We start from the raw sequence: 21,555 nt of genomic DNA, 5'->3' as shown, positions 1-21,555 counted from the left end.
CTCTTAGAAATCTCTGTTGAGATGGACTAGCAAAAATATTGGTTTACTGGTGGTATAAGCCAAGCATTTAAAGGTAGATTGAGTCTCTGAGCATTACTGCACCAGGAAAAGGTCTCCAACCATTAGTCATCTTATTGTTCAAGTCACTTAGCCCCAAACACTACCAGGCCAATTTGCACAAACGTAGAATTCTAAATTTGGTCCACATATGAGCATTATGTTCAAGGAATGTTTCCCATATCAATCAATAAATGCTGGTTCATACGCAATTTGTGCATCAATTTTGAGCATTCCATCAAGTACTACACAAACTAAAGGAATACCACCAAGTTCAGTGAATATGGCAAATACTTCACCATAGTAGGAAGGGTGTCATATCGCCTTCACAACAGACTGTCGCTTTAGAAATACCATGTATATGAGAAACACAATAATACTGTGCCCCACTAACTAACAAGTGGCATGCAATCTGAAGCTGCTGTTTTGAGGTTAGTGCTTCATTCCTTGCAGTGGAACGTTATAAGATATTACCCATCATATCAAGCACGTATTAAAATGTTCTGTAATCTAGCCTAAATCTCTCATTGTATTCACAATACCATATCAATACAGGCTGCTCTTGGCCTAAAATTAATTGGACAGTGAGTATACAGTCGCTCCTCATCACTATTCGAATCAGAGTCAACCATTTCACTGATCTTCACAATTTTATGCCAAAATATTAAAGTAACACTCACCTTGGTTTCACTAATAATATAGATTATCAGTCAAAATACACTCATGGAAACAATACCAATAATATGAGTAACTTTTATTAGCCATGTTGTCTATGAAACAATTTACTAATCTACTAATAATTTTGACTCATAAGCTAATAACTAATATTAAAGCTAATGACTCTATGAAACATAATACTCATAATATTGGTTAATATTATTGGTTTCTTACTAATAATATTAGTGAAAATAACTAATAACTAACTAACTAACTAAAATATTACCTAATAATATTAGAACTCATAAAAATAATTATTAGTTAACCGAATTATGTTTCATAAAGATTTACACATGACTAATAATATGTCTTTACTCGCAATATTAGTTCATTAGTCAGCTGATACAAATTGTAACGGTTCAAATCCAGTTACAAGATGATATCTGTATTTTTATTATTGTATGATTTTATCTGTATTTTATTATTATTATTATTATTATTATTATTATTATTATTATTATTATTATTATTATGTCAGTATTATTATTATGTTATCTGTGATATTGTTACTATTATTGTAATTATCAGTCTTATTTAATTCGATTTTGCAATGCCTGTTGCTTGCAAGATTGTACTTAAGTGTATGCATATATAAGTATATGTAGATTAACATTAAATACCTGTACAGTGAAGTTTCGATGTATCAGATGTGGAAGTGACGTTGTTATATTGCTATACCACTGGCGATTCTGCCAAGTCATTGCCAAGTCATGGCTACGTCATCGTGAGCTTTTAGAATATGCGCTCAGAGAGTGGCCGCCCCGGGCTATTTCACCACTGTATGTAATATCTGTCGCGTAGGTGGGAGTATGTCATTGTTATTTCTGGAGATTACGTAGCTGTGTCAACCAACGTCTATAAAAGGTGGGTGCATATTGTAGCGTCAGTCATTAGTTATACGGATGCAGTACAGTGAAGAAGTCTACTAGATCAAGAGGCCTTAGTTGGTCAGTCAACGATTGTGAACGAGAGATGGAGAAGACTCAGTGAGCCATTAATTATTGGTCATTGAGAGAGTGAGGCCAAAAGTTAGTTGGTTGGTCACTTAGGTGAAGACACGGACGCAAGGGCTTACCATGGAGTCAGAGAGGGCAACCCTGGACCTGCCAAGAGGTGATATCATATTGACTTAGAAAGAAGTCAGATGATATGGAGAAGAAGCAGTCACAAGGATGTATCACCAAGTTAGGCGTGACACATCTACAGTAAACACCAGATCAAAGGAATACGTCGTAATTACACTCAAAGTGTTGAAGGTACAGTCAAGTGAATCAGTGAGGGAAATATTTCGTATAAATTGTTAAATGTCCGGTCAAGAAGAATTCAAATTCATGCCTAGTTTCTTTCAGTTGCAATGTCATAATTTCATATTCTCATCTGTTTTATCGCAACAAGACTCACTATTTTTTGATATATTATTTAAAGAATATATATTGTTCTATCAAACGAATTCATAGTTTCATTTCATTGACAGTAAAATATCTTAACCTCAAAATTAATGGGGAAACCGAACGCCAATCTCCTTTTCCCAGAACTTATATGGTATGTTGTCAAAAGTAAGCTTATTACCCCACACCCTAGACATAGTCAAGAGTCTCATTGTATTATTGCTGCACTGAGTGGCAGCTGGCGCCCTTCAAATAACGTATGTGTAAGTAAGCAGGTAACAAGTAAGTGTGAGTACAAGGTTCGACGAGTGTGTATTTTATTTAATGAATATTAATTTTCATAATTTCCATGTTAAATGCAGATATTTAGTATTTTTCCATATTAAATTCTGATTAATTTGTTTCAAAAGCTAGTAAGCAATGTAGGAAAATTCTCAAAATGGAGGTTAGAATCGGTCTGTTGTGTACGTTCTTGGTTTGTGTTTGTTCCCAGCAGTAGGCTAGTGCTCGACTACAACCGGCTATTAATCCATATGTTCGATAGGCTCACTTGATATTTTCGTTGTTGAGACTTTGATACATATGAGAATGGATAAAAGAAGTGAAAATAATGTGAGAGAAGAAAGTTTCTTTGCGAAAAGTTATTGAGTTAAATCGTCAACTATTTTTTGCACTATAACCTCCTTGTTTTTTACTTTATTTTACGTGCTATTAAAAATCTCTGTTGATATGGACTAACAAAATCTTGGTTTACTACCCCCTGTGGGAGGGGTAGAATAACACCCACAGTATCCCCTGTCTGTCGTACGAAGCAACTAAAAGGGGCTCCAGGGGCTCCCAACCTGGGAACGTGGGTTGACGACCACGCAGCCCTGAACTGAGCCCTGGCACGCTTCCACTTACTTGTGCCAGACTCCTCACTTTCATCTATCCTATCCGACCTCCCTTGTTCAACTCTTGTTCTTTTCTGACCCTGACGGTATTAGGTTGCGAGGCCTAGGGAGTCTTTCATTTCACGTCCTTCGTGGCCCTTCTCTTTCTTTGGCCGATACCTTCGTTTTTCGAAGTGACGGATCCCTTCCATTTTTCTATCTGATTAGTGTTATACAGAGTATGGTTGCCTAGTTGTACTTCCTCTTAAAAAAATAATCATCAACATCACCGCCTTGGTTTACTGGTGGTATAAGCCAAGATTTTAAAGGATAGCTGGAATCTCCGAGCAGAACTGCACTAAGGATACACAATCATACTGTGTGTCACTACCAACGAGCTAGAATAACATAGAGGGGCTGTATGCCTGTCATCAGCGCCTGCTTGAAGCAAGTTGATAAGGGGCAGCCATGTTAACGGTTGTCAAAACAAAGTGAATTGGCGCGAGAGCATATGTTGAGGTGAGAGGGAGATCGTGCATGCCAATTTAATTCCCTAAGTTTTAAGAAGTGAAAACACAGATTCTCGCTTTCAAGAATGCCAGCCGTAAGCTCAGCGTATGGTTGTACTAATCGGAGTAATAAAACCAAGGATATATCGTACTTTAAGTAAGTATTACTGAATTATAGCCGAGATTCCTTTTTTGTAATTTCTGTTTGTAATTAAATCCATTTTATTGTTTACTTAGCGAAAGTACGGATAGCCACGGTAATTGTTTATCGAATTTTGTTTCGGATTTCGTTTAAAGAACAAGGAATTAACGGAAAAATGCGTTATGAGGGCGAAAAGAGATAAATGGTATCCCACTCAATTCAGTTGCTTATGCTCTGTACATTTCCAGCCCTATTTAATTTTCATTCACATTTACAAATAAAGGAAATGGAGCACCCACCACCAAGAAAACGTAACCACAAAAAAAAAACACGTATTTCGTTCAAACGTACACCAAGTATGGTAAATACAGTATTTTACTGCTATTTTTGAAATTATACAGCCTTTATTGTAGATGTCTGTTGCCTTGGTTTTTAAAACTATGCCACACTTCATAATGGACAACTTTCAAGCTTACCTTTCAGCTAGTAATCCCAGTATGATATGGTAATGGGAAAAACATCATATCCCCCTATATTATAATAAATAATTACACTAAACGATTATTGTGGTAAAGTATTCATGGGCCGCCTCTGTGGTGTACTGGTTAGTGTGAGCAGCTGCCAAATCTGGAAGCCCGGGTTCGATTGCCGGCTCCGCCACGAAATTTGAAAAGGGGCACGAGGGCTAGAACGGGATTCTATCAGCCTGAGGAGGTCAACTGAGTAGAAGTGGGTTCGACTCCCACCTCAGCCATCCTCGAAGTGGTTTCCGTGGTTTCCCACTTCTCCTCCAGGCAAATGCCGGGATGGTACCTAACTTAAGGCCACGGCCGCTTCCTTCTCCCCCCCCACAAGGCCCCTGTTCAGCATACCAGGTGCACCCCTCCCTCACAGTTGTATCCCCCGACCCAATGTCTCACGCTCCAGAACACTGTCCTTGAGGTGGTAGAGGTGGGATCCGTCGCTGAGTCCGTAGGAAAAACCAAGGATAAACAGGGTAAACAGATTAAGAAAGGAACACAGTACTCATGAGGATGAAATAATTTTTAAAATATTAACAGAATGAGGTTGTAACCTATTGTAGGTCCCTATGATTTTAAGGCTTCCTGTCATAAATATTTATGTCCATCGTTTTTATTCTAATTTACGCTTAACCACAAGAGCCAAGCAGGGTAACACTCTTGTTCCGATTTCGAGGCCTATTCGTATGTCACTGTGCGATGATTTCGAACTACCCTACAATCAACTGATCGTGATGTTGGCCTCGTGCCGCAATATGATGAAGTGGCGGTATTCGCTTTAATGCTTCAAGCTTTCGGCAACGGTCTTTAATTCTAACCCAGTGATTCTAAAATGCGTATTTTCTACACTTTTCGTCATTTAAAGTCCATGCTCCCTTGCTTGTGTGACAACAGGAAACATGGCAGACGTTCGTTCTATTAGCTTCACCCAGCCAGCGCTTCCGCCTCTCTATGTTATTCTAGCTCGTTGGTCACTACCAACCCGTGGAGTGCAATGTGAAGCTGCTGTTTTGAGATTATGTTTCATTCCAAGCAAATACTCAAACGTTCTGTAATTTAAACTAAATCTTTCATTGTATTAATATGTTTATTACGAGGGGGATCAAATAAAAACGGGATTTTATTTTTTGTTTAAATTCATTTATTGAATAACACAAGGCTATTACAATTTATTTTTCCACATAGTTTCGTGCTTTGGAAATGCATTTGTCCCAGCATGTAGGCAGCTTTTCGATGCCCTCATCGTAAAAAGAACAGGGTCGTGTCACCAGCCAGTTGCGCACGAAGTCTTCCACACTCTCGTCATCTTCAAATCGTCGCCCTCCTCGAGCTTCTTTAAGCGGTCCGAACAAATGGAAATTGCAGGGCGATAAGTCCGGGTTGTAAGGAGGATGACCAAGTGTAGTCCAGTGCATTTCCTGTAGCATGGAGACAGAACTGCAGTATGGGGCCGCGCACTGTCGTGGAGGAGGATGACCTGTCGAATCGATGGGTCTCGTCCTTTGCGGCGATATGCAACCCTCCCCTTGTTTAACAGCTCGCAGTGATAAGCAGCATTGATTGTGCGTCGTTCATGCAAAAAAAAATCAATCAGCAAAATGCCTCACCGATCGAAAAAATGGTTGCAGGAACCTTGCCAGCTGACAGTCGAGTCTTGGCTTTCACTGGTGCTGCCTCCCCTTTCCTCCGCCACTCCTTACTGGCTTCTTTGGATTCGGGGGTATAGTGGTGGACCCATGTTTCGTCGCAGGTGACGATCCGACTCAAAAATGCATCACCTTCTTCCGCAAACCTTGCTGTCAGCGTCTGACAGACCTCCAAACATCTCAAATTCAGATTTTCGGTCAATAGGCGAGGGACCCATCTAGAATACACTTTATGGAACTGTAGGTCGTTTGTGATGATGGCTTGACAGCTCCCATAACTGATTCCGACTTGTTCTGCAATTTTTGACACTCTCGCCCGTCGATAGTCGTCAATAATGTCTTTAACCGCACGAGAGTTTTCGCCGGCAATGCTGGTCCGAGAACAGCAATCGTGTTGCTGATTTTCCACAAGTTCTCGTCCTTCCTTGAACTTTTTATGCCAGACAAACACACGCGTCCTTGACAATATTTGATCACCGAACTGTGGCAGTCAATCTCTGGCAAATTTCCGCCGCTGTAACTCCTTCACGAGCAAGAAATGTTATGATTATGCGTTGCACAGTGGAGGGGTGCACCTCTTGCTCCGACATCGTCAGCGTTATTGACGGAACGGCGGAAATATCTAACAGTACGCTCTCCCCACTCATAACGGTCCCGCCTAAGCATAGCAAAAGCGCGGGGCCAGTCCTACCAACTGTTGATGTTCACGAACAAAAATCCTGTTTATAGTTGATCGACCTTCATACATACCAGCACAGTGTGTTTTTGGCTTAACATTTATTGAACGGTGAATACCTACACTCGTTCCCCACCACTATTTGAACCAGAGTCGACCATTTCACTGATCCTCGCGATTTTATGCCAAAATATTAAAATTACACTCACTTTGGTTTCACTAATAATATGGATTCTGAGTTACACTCATGGAAATAATCCCAATAATATGAGTAACTTTTATTAGTCGTGTTGTCTATGAAACAATTTACTAATATTATTACGAATATTTACTAATAATTTTGACTCATAAACTAATTATTAATATTATTAGCTAATAACTCTATGAAATATAATACTAATATTATTAGTTAATATTATTGGTTTCTTACTATTAACATTAGTGAAAGATGTTTAACGAAACAGGGCCCAGGAATAGAAATAGAATAATCAGCACTGTTTGATGGATGAAGGAAGGATTGTTCCTTTCCGTGCTTAGGCCTAACTAGTGCAATTGTTTAAACAGTGCCGATATCTATACACTTTACCAAATAATTCTTGACCTTTGTAATATATCCATGGTACTTCAAAGTTTTATGCTGTCTATACTATTCCACCATAGCAAGGGAAATAAGTTCTTCGAACAGTAACTCTATTTAAATTAAAGCACACCGTAATAACACTTACCTCGAATACACCGAGCCTCCGGCCAAGAACTCCAGACACGCCGGCTTCCTCTAAAACTTCTCGAGCAGCGGTAGTCTTAGGCTCCTCATTTGGTTCTACCCCACCTCCAGGTACAATCCAATGATCAGGGCGTCGAGACGACGTAACCAGAAGTACCTGAAGATACAAAGTGTTTCTATTTATCATAAGGAGAGGAGTGGCGGAATTCTAGCATAAGACAAATTGGTACCAGCAAAACGTGGCCAATAAAGTTTGAATAATTTTTGAGACAATGGTCACAGTCAATTGTTCTCTTCAGTGACACAGATCTTGGAAGTATTCACAAAACGTTCTTAGATTCACAGTTCAGAAAAGTATCTCAAATTTGTTCGCTGTGTTTTTCCTCTCACGAAAAGATGCTAGCTGACCGATTGGTCAGAAAAATATGAGCTACTAAATAAATTCACAATTATGAGGATGAACAGAGTAATCTGTAAAAGTTCTAAAAATATAACACGCATTTTTTATAAAACTCCCCAAGTACCAAGCTGCATTGATGGACAGAGTATATTAAAAACACTGGTACATAAAATAAAATACAGTTTCAAAATTAATTATGCCCTTATTACAATTATGCCTTATTACAAAAAGTCCTTTTTAACATATATATCAAAATGGTTCCATGATCGCTGAATTTTCCAATCCATACAGGCGGTTCTTAAGGCAGGATATGGAACCCTGCAAGGTGCTGATTGCAACGTCATTTATTACGCTCTAAAAGGCTTGGGCGTGGAAGCCAGAACTGTGTGTGCAGAGCTGATCGAAATGATGACTGACTGTTATTCTAGCCGGGGATGGGGAACCTATGAAATGACGGGAATTCACTCAACTAATTAAGGACTTATCCTTCCTTTCAGATTTTCACATACGTAAGACAGCTCAACATTAATTACATCGGACAACGTTTTGACTGTTGCCCATTCAACCAATAAAACTGAAACCCCATACTTCAACAACATAAACACACGGAGAAACTTAAAAACACTAGTCAATTGGGAAGATTTAACGACATTTCAACCGCCCTCATTCAAGCCATTATTTTTACTGTTTTCAACATGGTTCGTTTTGAATCAAATATCAACTGTTGTTTACATGCACTAGGGCGCTCTCTTCATAGAGAGTGTCCAACGGAGGTGATTAGCCCATGGATACTTCGACGAACTATTTTGTTTGAGTCTAATATATAATTAGTCAACATAAACATCCAAGTTGAATTGCGACGTAATGCAACATTTTTACATGAGCTGATCATAAATCACATACAAAATTTCACATCTTGAAGTCATTTCTGATTAGACTGCACCAGGACCGTAATATTGAGGTCCGGAGTAAAAAAGAATTTTTTCCATGGAAATTAATACAAATTTGGAATGTTTTTTCCACATTATTTTACAATGTAAAATACACGTACAGTAAATTGGAATTATATGTATTCTGCATTCATTCTCAACATGTGTACATAAATTTTAAACCGTCTTCGAACATAGGACCAAATAAGACTTTAACTATCATTATTGTCAATACTGTACATAGGATGGCCTTGTTTTGAGTGAAAATTCACCAACGTGTTCACTAGTGTAACATTTAAAATTAATTTTGACATTTTGTTAATGATAAGATCTTGTAAATGTTTTTTAATCTATCCACTCAGGTAACATATTTTTATAATTTCCAACCAGACGTCTGGTAGAATTTTGAAGTATTTGATATGACTGATGATGCCCCACAGAAGGGGCGAAATATGTTTCAACGATTTTTAACGATGTTTAACTAATATGTTAACATCTTGTACTGTATTGAATAGGTTGAGTTAAAATAAATGTCTTATATTATTATAAATTAAGGTTAGGGTTATCGAAGGAGTCGAACTTGAGTCTGCGAGGTTTCCCAAGAAGTCGGAATCGAGTCTGAGAAGTACGCCAATGAGTCGATGAACTCGAAGTTACAAGTTGTGAGCTCCTGAGGTAGCTCTCCGGAGTAGTGATGGGGCATTCGATTCATTTTACTGAATCGATTCATTTGATTCCGTTCACGTTACTAAATCGATACAGTGATCCGATTCACGGCACATTAGAGTCACCGCTCCTACTGTATCTGTGTAGTATGTACTGGCAAGACAGCAGCAACAGCATTCAGTGTTCGCTGCTGCCATCTGGTCTTCATACTATGAACTCCTTTCTTAGAAAAAAATGCTAGTCACTAACACATCGAAGGTTTCCGGCGACGCAGGATGGGAAAGGTCGGGGATTAGGAAGGTAGCAGCCATGACCTTAATTAAGGTACAGTCCCAGCATTTCCTGGTGTGAAAATGGGGAAACTACGGAAAACCATCTTAACGGCTGCCGACGGTGGGATTCGAACCCACCTTCCCCCGAATGCAAGCGCATAGCTACGCGATACCAACCGCACGTCCAACTCTCTCAGTCATTTTTGAAAATATGTATTTTTCTATCAGCATAGGATTTTTTAAAATCGTCATATTTTGTATAGGCTACCCGAGATGTACAGTAGCCCACTGGTTTTCTGATTCAACATACTGTTGGTTAAGTTATTGCATCAGTCGGCTCACTTACTGTCCACATATGATTGAAGTCTTGTACAACGATGAGACATACGAACTGAGAGAATACTGAGCCGTTCTTCCCAAATTAAAACAGGTACTTTTGAGTGGTCATGAGCATGACTTATAGTCATAGGGCAGGCTAGAGTCGAGTTTAATTAATTGTCAAATGTCAACTAAGTTATGATGCTAAGATTCATTAAACTAATAAACAGTATAACCTAATAGCTTACCTACTTACTAGCTACATTATAATTATGTTTTGACTACCTTTTTAACACTGCAAATAAATCCAGCTATTATTTAAACGTCCCTGTAAGAAGAGGACAGTGAATGCAAGTGGGTATTATTTTCAAATGAGCTGAGCTCGAGTCCATTATAGCATACGATTCTTTCAGTGTACCATGGCTCTGTATGTACTGCTTCAGAGGAAGTTTGGCTCCCCGCCAATGTCCAGTGTACCGATAATGAACTGTGTGTGTGTGTTGTGTCTCACTAATCCGTGACTGCGTACGATTCTTTCGGTGTGCCATGGCTCACTGTATGTCTCACCCCAGCGGAAGCTCGGCTCTCCGCCAGTGTCCGGTGTGCCGATAAAGAGCCGTGTGTATCTTGTGTCTCACTGAGCCGTACGATTCTTTCGGCATGCCATGATTCACTGTCACGCTGCAGCGGAAACTCGGCTCCCAGTGTCCCGCTAGTGAGCCGTGAGTGCGCCACTCAGCACTGTCCGCTGGGAGTAAGCTGAATCGTGTGCCGTGAACTCGCCGTTCCTGTGAATCGATTCACTCGGACACTTGAATGAATCGATACACTGCTTCGAATCATGCATTCAGCAGCCAACACTACTCCAGAGTTAGTCCCATACGAGTAATTTAGAGCAACCATCTTGCTTGGCATGGCAGTTATGTGAAGTCTGGGATCGAATCCAAACCTGTAAGGTTATGTTTGCACACTTATGCGGTTAGCCCGGGCATCTAACCGAGGTCTGTAAGGGTAGCGTCCCTGTGAGGTTAAGCCTGAGGTCGAATCCAAGCCTGTAGGATTAAGCTTGCATACGTAGCCAGCCGCCCATTTTTCAAATCACCCGCGGACACATTTTAAAATCTTCCGCCCTGTAACGTCGCGCCCAACAGCCAATCAGATGCCAGCCCGCTCAATAGCGAATCAGAGCGCTTTGGTCTATTACTAACGCGCATAACCTACTAACATCGTTATCTAATGTAAGTTCCTCCCTCCGACAAACCATTCTCTACATTTAAAAATATTATAATTTACTAATTGCGGACATTCATCCTTACCTTCCGTAAGGTCATCTGTACTTACCTCCTAAACACCCTGTACACTAAGACCTCTTTCACACTAGCCTCTTCTTTCTACACCACGCCACGCCACGCCACTCAGCTAGTTTTTACTTGTGTTCTTCTTGGACTCTACGTGTATAAACAAATTAAAACTTCAAAGAAAAAGAGGAAAAGACAACTGTGGGTTCATCCAATGCTTTGTAACAGACAGGAACGTGGTGCATTTAACGTTATGTTTGACGAGTTAGTGCAGTACCCCCAACAAGTTTTTTGGATATTTCAGAATGAGTGTTGAAACGTTCAATGTGTTGTTCAGAGTGCTAGAAAACAGTTTACAGTTTCAAGACACCAGAATGAGGAAGTCCATCTCAGCAAAAGGAAGGCTTGCAGTAATAATAAGGTAGGCTTATGCTAAAATAAGTAAATCATATATGATATAAGTATTTATTATGAATTAGATACAAACAAGATACGAGAAAAGTTGTAGGAGCCATACTATTAATACAAATACGAAAACGTCTGTACACCGATACACACTAATGAAGGAACCTTGAGAGGGAGGAGGAGAAACGATAAGATATATATTAGGTTCAACCTTTTCAATACTAATTAGGTACGTGTTTATGTTACAAATACCTTTTATTCAACTTTGGGACCGGTTTCGACATATATAATGTCATCATCAGAAATAAAAAGATCACAATATATAAGCAAGGACACAATCTGTAACTGACTATTCACACCATGTGTCATAACAGAAGAGTAACGGCTTAATAATTAAATCTGGCGCAGTGACACATTGAAGTAAACATAAAGTCTCTCATTATTCAAGGAATAAAAGAAGGTTCTTCGATATGTAGTCTTTGTGCATCCGTTCATATCTTTAAATAAGGGAGGAGGAGAACAATAACTTTTGCTGCTATCAAAAGAGTTGTAGGTGGTGGTCGGTGATAGCTGTTGCTGTTGAATGACGGCACCATCTGACATTCGAAAATGTACATATGAAGTAGTGGAGGTGGAGGCGAAGTACTGATTATGAAATGCAAGGTTTGGATTAAAATGCTGTGGGTTGATTGCTTAGGAAAACTGTTGTGTGAATCGCTGGTACTTTCCAATAATGGACATTATTTCCATTTTGAAGTCCATCTGTTGCTCCGGGTGTACGTTATTGAACTCTGGCAGTAAAGACATAAAAATGTCCCCGTCACCATCGTCTTCCTTCCCATCCAATTTATTTTGGAGAGTTTTGTGCATGCTCTCCAGCAGTTGCACTTCTGATAACGCATTTTTCTGCTTTTTACTGACAGGGCGTGGGTGACTCGATTTACTTCCCTTCTACCAATACATTTTCTTCGGCATTAATAGATTCTTCTTCCACATTCGTACCGGTACTCTCATTCCTTCAATCATCGGCCTCAAGTTTAGGAGCTGTACTATTGGAAAATAAAGCATAACTAATCTACAAGAATATCTGCTAAATAAGCTAAATGACAAAACCACAGTTAGTCTGTAAAACAGTCCTTCAATATCAAGTTGGTTTCAGATAAAAAATATCTCAACCTGATTGCGCAGCTCGAGGATTCAGGTTAATAATTTCCCTCTTAACAAACATTTTACCTCAGTGTGCAACAAGAAGTGATTGCCATGCTGCCCATTTGATCACACACGATTAAAAACAAACAAGAATCCAAATCACGGGCCTTACTAAAAGTGACAGTAGAAAAAGTAAACTTTAGTCCTCGTACTGAGGTGGTGCAGCTCTTATCAGGTACATCCCCAATAGAGGTGAGCCGCTTGTACCATTTTAACAACATACGAGCCCTCCTGCCATTCTTAAATTTCTGGCAATACCGGGAAACGAACCCGTGCCCCCGACGACGGCAACTAATACTGCTAACTGTCACGCTACAGAGGCGGACATTGAAAGTAGTGACAACCTTATTTAATATAGTTGTAAAGCTTCTTGACATCTCCTCTTGGAAACCAAAGCTTCCCTATTTAGATTGCAGTGTACGTATTTTGCTTGAGGGGCTACCTGCCGTATTTGAGCTACAATTCCGTCATGATGCTCGTCATTGCGCCTGTACCATCCGTGCAGATACCAACGCATTTCATCCAGTCTAGTTCACATTTAATCACAAATTCATTTATTTTCTTGATAATGTTTTCCCTTGATGTATTCGACGGGTTTTTTGTTCATAGAGAAGGATATCTTCATATACCTGGTTATTTTCATTGTTGTGACATATTTGCAATGTCTGTGGTTTCATTAATCTGCATCGAAAAATATTTACTGTTTTTGATATGATCAAATAATCTACTTTTTACGTACAATGCCATGTCATTAATCCTCCTTAACAGACTATTAGCCAAGGAAACAGTATCTAGTTGTTTTGCCCCTTTATCTCCCAAAATACACGAAACTATACAGGGTGTTTCTACATTCCCATTACAGACTTAGAGGGCTTGCAGTGGGGACCAAAACAGTTAAATTTATCATAGGAACTTGTGCCCGGAAACGTACCGTCTTCCCGCCATCCGCACAAAAACCACTACAGCACATGTTCACAGCTCCCCCCCCACTTCCGGCGCTCTGTCCGACTCCTGTTGTTTGTCGTCTGGGACCAATTACAGGTGGGGCTCGATGCGACGACCACCGACGTCAACACAGACACGGTACCTACATGCCATGTTCTCGTACACGTCACCAATCCCACGTCCTCCAATATCCGCCGTAGCCACAACCGGCGCCCGTAGGTCATCCTCGGATTCTACAGTGGTCTCGTAAATCAAGTTTTCATGTGACCCCACAGGTAGTAGTCTAGCGGTGTCAAGTCGGGTGAACGTGCCGGCCAAGCAATCGGACCACCACGACCTATCCACTGTTGCCCAAATCTATGGTGAAGATGAACTGCTGTAAGTACAGCTTACTACTGTGTACGTAGTAAAGAATTACTGCTGTACTGTAGTATGAACGAAGATCACAAACACAACAGCAAGTACAACACGTCTCCGTGCGGATCACACACTCAACTTAATAGCATGGAATGTCAACAAACCTGTAGTGGTATGAGACATTACGTGATCGTTCAATGACGGACGTACTCTAGTTAGTGGCGCAGACAATGCGGGAGATTTGAACGTGTGCTGTGGTGGTTTTTTGCGAGTAGCGGGAAGGCGGTACGTTTTCGGACACAAGTTCCTATGCTAAACGTAACCGTCTTGGTCCCAACTGCAAGCTCTCGGAGTCTGTAATCGGAATATAGAAACACGCTCTACATTCAGCCGCAGGCAAAATCAAATCCTCCCCAATTGCATATTACTTACCTTGCATTTGGGAATTTTTGTACAAACTTTATGAGATGCCTCCACAGCCCTTTTATTTAATCCTGTAAAAGAAGTACTCTGTGTACTTTCTTGTTTCCCTTAACTTAGATCTCTCTCTATTTCTCATATACGCAAAACGCTTGTTATTTGAACTACTATGCTTTTTTATTAAAACGCCTTGCTAATAGGTAAGTCCTCACGCAATGATTCGATAACGTTTGTAAATCATTTATACACTAGTGTACGGATTCATCCTTATTCCCGGTAAAACTAAATCCAACGACTAAGTAAGCTGGATCATACTTGCCTTTTGCTGATGGCGAAAAATTCGGTTGTTGGACATCTGCCGAACTAGTTACTTCAAGTTCACGTTGATTGTTGTTAGAATCAAATGCTGGCAGGTTGAAATGAATTGTCTTGGACCGTTTTCGGCAATTCAGGATCATTTGCAATGGTAGAAGGAAGTGGTATACGATGGTTTAGCCACTTATCCGTATTTATTAAAAGGCTTTGCAAATCTAATGAAGACGTAATAAACACTAGCCGTAAACTGGAAACAAACGGCCGGCAATACTAACTGAAAACAGAAGCCTTAGGTTAACCTGCATAGGTGCTCAATTCAGCCCATTGCGCACGCATGCAGCACTGAGAAATACAATTTCCCTTATTAGACTGTGTCCATGCCCAGTGCAGCCAACTGCGAAAGCAGACAGAACTCAGAATTAACATTTCCGTCCTTCCAAAACTACAGCGATATCGCGTACCATCTGGCAACCTCGTGCATACCACGCTTTAAGAAGCACTGGAGTAAATCATGAACTAGTCCACAACAAACTGGACCGAGCTCAATAGCTGCAGTCGCTTACGAGCGGCCAGCATCCAGTATTCGGGAGATAGTGGTTTCCAACCCCACTAGCGCAGCCCAGAAAATGGTTTTCCGTGGTATCCCATTTTCCCCACCAGACAAATGCTGGGCTGGGGCTGTACCTTAATTAATGGCACGGCTGCTTCCTTCCCACTCCTATCCCTTTCCTGTCCCATCGTCACCATAAGACCTATCTGTGTCGGTGCGACGTAAAGCAACTTGTAAAAACTGGCATAGTTTTCATCGAACATTTCATTAGAGTCTTAAAACATCCAACACCATCTTCCAATTCTATATTTTAAAAACACCTTGTAGACATTTTGTACATATATCTTCGTTCTCCAAGTATATTCCGACCCAAAAGTAGCAAAACATTTACTGCGTTGCATCATAAATATCTGAACAGATAACAGGTTGTCTCTCTCATTTGCGAGCCCACAAATCTCTAGTAATACATTTCAACGAGCATCAAAATATAATCGAAAACGGGTAGTAAAACAGTACATTAATAGGCTGAAAATCATTTATGCTACCAGTTCAAAACCTCTTGTATGGAAGGACAAAGACAAATGAAGAACTTTCTTCCAATATGCAACTCAAAAAAGCCTACTTACAAAATAACTGTTTAATAGTAACGACCTCGCAGGCACAGTCATCGTCTCCTGGAAGGGATCACCAGCAAGCCACGTCTGTATGGAGTGCTGCCCAAACAGTCAGGCGCCATTATAAAGATAGAGATGTGTTACTACACCATTTCACTAAAAGATCATTATTTTAAGTCAACTTCGAAGAGAATACCTTCAGGGTTCAGCACAAATTTGAAGGTAAACTTCATGTGTGGTCACCGAGAAGAAGGAAAGCAATATGGCAGCCGTGATTCGAATAGCATTTCTGATGGGTAAGGCCGAGCTTTCGACGTAAGGCCGTCCTCCATTTAGAATGAACATCACTCGACTCTAGCAGAAACAATCACTTCTAGTGTTCAAGCAGCGACGGACGTTTTAAATCTAAAATACAAAACGGACAAGACTCTCAGAACGTTTTCTCTTTTACTATTTGTTTTACGTCGCAGACAAAGACAGGTCTTCTAGCGACGATGGGAGTAGGACAGGGCTAGAACATGAAATAAACAAAACTGTGGCCTTAATTAAGCTACGGACCTAGTATCCATTGTTGGATGCGCTAGCGAGTGGTTGACTGTTCCAAGAGCTCTGACTGTTCCAAGAGCTCTGTGTTATCTCAGTGATAAAGTAATTAATATAATTGTAGAAATTTACCAAATTTTGTGTGTGTGATACACTTAGCTCCACAAATAACTGTGTTTAGTGTTTGTTTGTAGTAATTTGCGATTAGTGGCATTTATTTACAGTTTTCACACTGAGTAGTTCCGTAGGCGTTCGCTAGACTACAACCTGTAATTTAGGTCTGCGTTGAAGAAGAAATATCTCTTTCTTTTAATAGTATTATTAAAATATCAATAGGTTTGTTGATAAAATACTTACAAAGACGGGATATTAAAAAGAGTCGTAACTTCGGCAGCGCTTATATCTATTAGTGCAGGCATTTGAAAGGGCATTTCAAACAGCAGTTCAACGGTCCCACCTATCACGAAGGTAATAACTTCTTTTAATAACGCGATAATGTTGTAAATTTTGTTTGAAGAAAGGATTTCAACAGAATAGACAGTATTTCACTGGCGAAATAGTTAACAATCGTGATTGTTATTGATTATTGTCGCTCTTCTTATTCAAATATTGGCACAGTTGTGAACAAAGGGTGTAGTGTATCAAGAAAATAAAAATAAAAAATAGCTGAATCTTGTATTCCGATCATTTGTAGTTCTGAGTAGGCAGTTAAAGTATCCGTAATTTAGATTTCACACGCTCGACATTTCAGTATTTATGAGCGGTTAGCTAATAATCAAGTTCCTACATTCCAATAACAGCAATTCAAGTCCCTGGCATAGTTTAGACAGAAATACTTTTAAGAAATTATTGTAAACAATTATTGTAAACCACCTCATATTTTTCAGCATTTAAGGACACACTTATTCTCCGTCCCGCGGAGTAGGGAAAATAATACTAATCCACCATCTGTAAAGATCACATAACCGCATTTCAGTTGAGAATTGTAGTGTAGATATTGTTATATTCGTGTGTATTTTTGTGCAAACGGCAGGTTTCATTTCTATTACAGTACAGTAGGACAGAGAAGTACTAATATTAATCTGTATGTGTGTTTAACTTTGTTGGTAATCTTTGAGTACCTACCGGTAGTTCTTGCGAATATCTAAATTTAGGCCTAATTGGAATTTTCATTTTTATTTGTGCTTAGTAAGAAGCTAGGATACGTCTGAATGTAGTTTTAACATTATTGTAGTGTAGTAGGTACAGACTGGTTAACTTATTAGAAATTAGAGTGTCTATCCTATAATATTGAGTAGTTTTGCGAATTTCGAACTTTAATGGTAATTTTTCTTTTCTGTTTTCGCTTGGTAATAACCTGTTGTAATTAGAATACGTCTGAACGTAGTTTTAAATTATTGTAGTGTATTGTAGTATCTGTACTTAGTCTGAACGTAGTTTAAAATTACTGTAGTGTATTATAGCATCATATTGGAAAGTAGTGTGTTTATTCTATTACTGTGAAATATTTGTGTAGTATAGTGCCGTTTCTGTGGTATCTGTAGTAACTCTCTTACTAAACTTCTGTTGTTGTAATTAGGGTAGACTTAACTGCAGTTAAGAATTGTGTAATTCTTGCGAATTATTCCCTGTTTCCAGTAATTAACAGCAATTTTCATCGTGTTAGCGTGTTGTAGGAATAAAAAATCGTACAATTAAGTAGTATTGTAGTGTAGCAGTAGCCTATATTAATTAACTTAGTAAGTCGTGTGATCATTGTGAACTAACCTAGACAATATTTCTTACCATTCATTTTTATTTTGCACGGAATAAGTTATCTTATTTTTCCCTTTTCTTATTTAGTAAAAATGGCTAAGCAGTGTGAGTGTAGGAACTGTGGGTGTGGCCAGACATTAAGGAGTATGAGGGAGGAGTTGGAGAGCTTGAGGGAGATAATTAGGATTATCTCAGAGAACAGGAAGGAAAGTAGGCCTCCCTCAAGCAATGTACAGGATACAATAGGTGTAACAGAGGGATGGGAAGGAAAGGGGGGAATTGTGGCAGACAGGTGGTCTAATGTTTTAAGGGGAAGGAGATTGCAGGCTAAGGGCTCCATTCAGGAGCAAAATTCAGGACAGGTGTCGGTGAGAAATCGGTACGAGCCATTGCAGGTAGAACAACCGAGGGAAGATGAGGAACAGGGAACTGTTGCCTAGAAGTGTGCAAGTAGGAGAAAGGGAAGAGGTAGGAAAGGGAAATGTGGAGTAGTGGATAGGAAAAGACAGGTGGAACAGGGTCATGGGATGGAGAAAAGGGAGGAGGAAATAGCATCTGCAGCTGTCAGGAAAGATAGGACTGACCAGGGGAGGGGATCAAATGAGGTGGGTAGGGTTGAGGCTCTGGTCATGGAGGATTCTATCGTTAGACATGTTGGGAAAGAGTGTGGAGGAAAGGGTGCCAGGGTAGAGTGTTATCCAGGAATTACGTTAAGGCAGATGTTGAGGAAAGTAGAAGAGAAGGAAGAGGGAAAGGAGAAGGTGGTAGTGTTTCACGTTGGCACTAACAGCGTAAGACAAGCAGGTATAAGTACCAACATAGTTGGGGATGTGTGGGATCTGGTAAATGCAGCACGGGTGAAGTTTAAGGAAGCGGAGATTGTTATTAGTGGAATACTGTGTAGGAGGGATACTGACTGGAAGGTGATTGGGGATTTAAATGAGACTATGGAGTGGGTATGTGGGAAACTGGGAGTGAAATTTCTAGATCCTAATGGGTGGGTAGGAGATAGCGATCTGCGCTCAAGATGGCCTTCACTTAAACCGCAGTGGTACATAAAAGTCCGGAAATGTGTTTAGAAGGGTTATAGGGAGGTACATTCAGGGAAACAGGCTGGCCTAGGGAGCGGTGTTAAGGGAACAGGGAACTGTAAATCAAGTAGGGATGACATTAAACTGTTAGTGTTCAACTGTAGAAGTATTGTAAAAAAGGGATAGAATTAAGTAATTTAATAGATATATACTTACCAGATATTGTAATAGGAGTTGAATCATGGCTGAGAAATGATATAATGGATGCAAAACTTTTCTCACGGAACTGGAGGGTGTATCGTAGAGATAGGATAGGAATGGTAGGAGGGGAGTGTTCATTCTCGTGAAAGAAGAATTTGTAAGCTACGAAAAAGTTAAAGATGACAAACACGAAATTCTAGGGGTAAGGCTCATCTCTAAAGACAATAGGCAACTTGATTTCTTTGGAGTGTACAGACCAGGGAAGGGTAGCGCGGATGCTGATTTAGAATTATCTGATAAGATAATCAGCTATGTGGGAAACGACAAGGAAAGGAACGTGATTGTAGCGGGTGATCTCAATTTACCAAATGTCAATTGGGAAGGTAATGCGAACGACAGGAAGCATGACCAACAAATGGCAAATAAGTTAATATGGGAAGGGCACCTGATTCAGAAAGTGACGGAACCAACTAGACGGAAGAATATTCTGAATGTGGTGCTGGTAAAACCTGATAAGCTCTATAGAGACACCGAAGTAATATATGGTATTAGTGATCACGAAGCTGTTTTTGCGGTAATTAAAAACAAATGTGAAAGAAAGGAAGAGATTAAAATTAGGAATGTTAGGCAGTACCATATGGCTGATAAAACAGACATGAGGGAGTCTTTAATAAGTAAATATGATCGGTGGAAAACGGTAAATAAAAATGTAAACAGACTCTGGGATGGGTTTAAAGCAGTTGTTGAGGAATGTGAAAATAGGTTTGTACCTTTAAAGGTCGTAAGGAATGGTAAATATCCACTATATTATAACAGGGAAGTAAAGAGACAGGTTGGAAAGAAATAGAGTTAGAAATGACTGTGGAAGTAAGGAGAAATTGAAGGAACTTACTAGGAAATTGAATGTAGCAAAGAAGTCAGCTAAGGATAACATGATGGGAAGCATAATTGGTGGCCATACTAATTTCAGTGAAAAATGGAAGAGTATGTATAGGTACTTTAAGGCACAAACAGGTTCCAAGAAGGACATTCCAGGAATCATTAATGAACGAGGGGGAATGTGTATGCGAGGATCTTCAAAAGGCAGAAGTATTCAGCCAGCGGTATGTAAAGATTGTTGGTTACAAGGATAATGTCCAGATAGAGGAGGTGACTAATACTAAAGAAGTATTAAAATTTACCTATTACAGCAATTACATTTACAGTAAGATACAAAAGTTGAAAACTAGAAAAGCAGCTGGAATTGATAAGGTTTCGGGGGATATACTACAGACAATGGGTTGGGATATAGTACCATATCTGAAGTACTTATTTGATTATTGTTTGCATGAAGGAACTTTACCAAATGAATGGAGAGTTGCTATAGTGGCCCCTGTATATAAAGGAAAGGGTGATAGACATAAAGCTGAAAATTACAGGCCAGTCAGTTTGACATGCATTGTATGTAAGCTTTGGGAAGGCATTCTTTTTGATTATATTAGACATGTTTGCAAAATTAATAACTGGTTTTATAGAAGGCAGTTCGGGTTTAGGAAAGGTTATTCCACTGAAGCCCAATTTGTAGGATTCCAGCAAGATATAGCAGATATCCTGGATTCAGGAGGTCAATTGCACTGTATCGCGATTGACCTGTCTAAGGCATATGATAGGGTAGATCATGGGAGACTACTGGCAAAAATGAGTGTAACTGGACTTGACAAAAGAGTGACTGAATGGGTTGCTCTGTTTCTAGAAAACAGAACTCAGAGTAGGTGAAGCTTTATCTGTCCCTGTAAAAATTAAGAGGGGAATTCCTCTAGACAGTATTATTGGACCTTTATGTTTTCTTATATATATCAATGATATGTGTAAAGAAGTTGAATCAGAGATAAGGCTTTTCGCAGATTATGTTGTTCTCTACAGAGTAATAAATAAGTTACAAGATTGTGAGCAACTGCAAAATGACCTCGATAATGTTGTGAGATGGACAGTAGGCAATGGTATGATGATAAACGGGGATAAAAGTCAGGTTGTGAGTTTCACAAATAGGAAAAGTCCTTTCAGTTTTAATTACTGCGATGATGGGGTGAAAGTTC

At 39.6% G+C, this 21,555-nt stretch overlaps 1 protein-coding gene across 1 annotated transcript in view; it reads right to left on the bottom strand.

Moving 5' to 3' along the window:
• Positions 1-21,555, bottom strand: part of Aps (diphosphoinositol polyphosphate phosphohydrolase 1 Aps) — a 465,126-nt gene that overhangs the window by 175,882 nt on the left and 267,689 nt on the right. The window contains exon 2 of the mRNA XM_067141466.2: positions 7,254-7,409. Within this exon, the coding sequence (XP_066997567.1) occupies positions 7,254-7,409 (156 nt within the window). The remainder of the gene's footprint in view (positions 1-7,253; positions 7,410-21,555) is intronic.

The sequence above is a fragment of the Anabrus simplex genome, chromosome 2, assembly GCF_040414725.1.
Source record: "Anabrus simplex isolate iqAnaSimp1 chromosome 2, ASM4041472v1, whole genome shotgun sequence".
NCBI classification, from domain to species: Eukaryota; Metazoa; Arthropoda; class Insecta; order Orthoptera; family Tettigoniidae; genus Anabrus; species Anabrus simplex.
The sequence above is the reverse complement of the archived record's forward strand: the minus strand, read 5'-3'. Positions and strand labels throughout refer to the sequence as shown.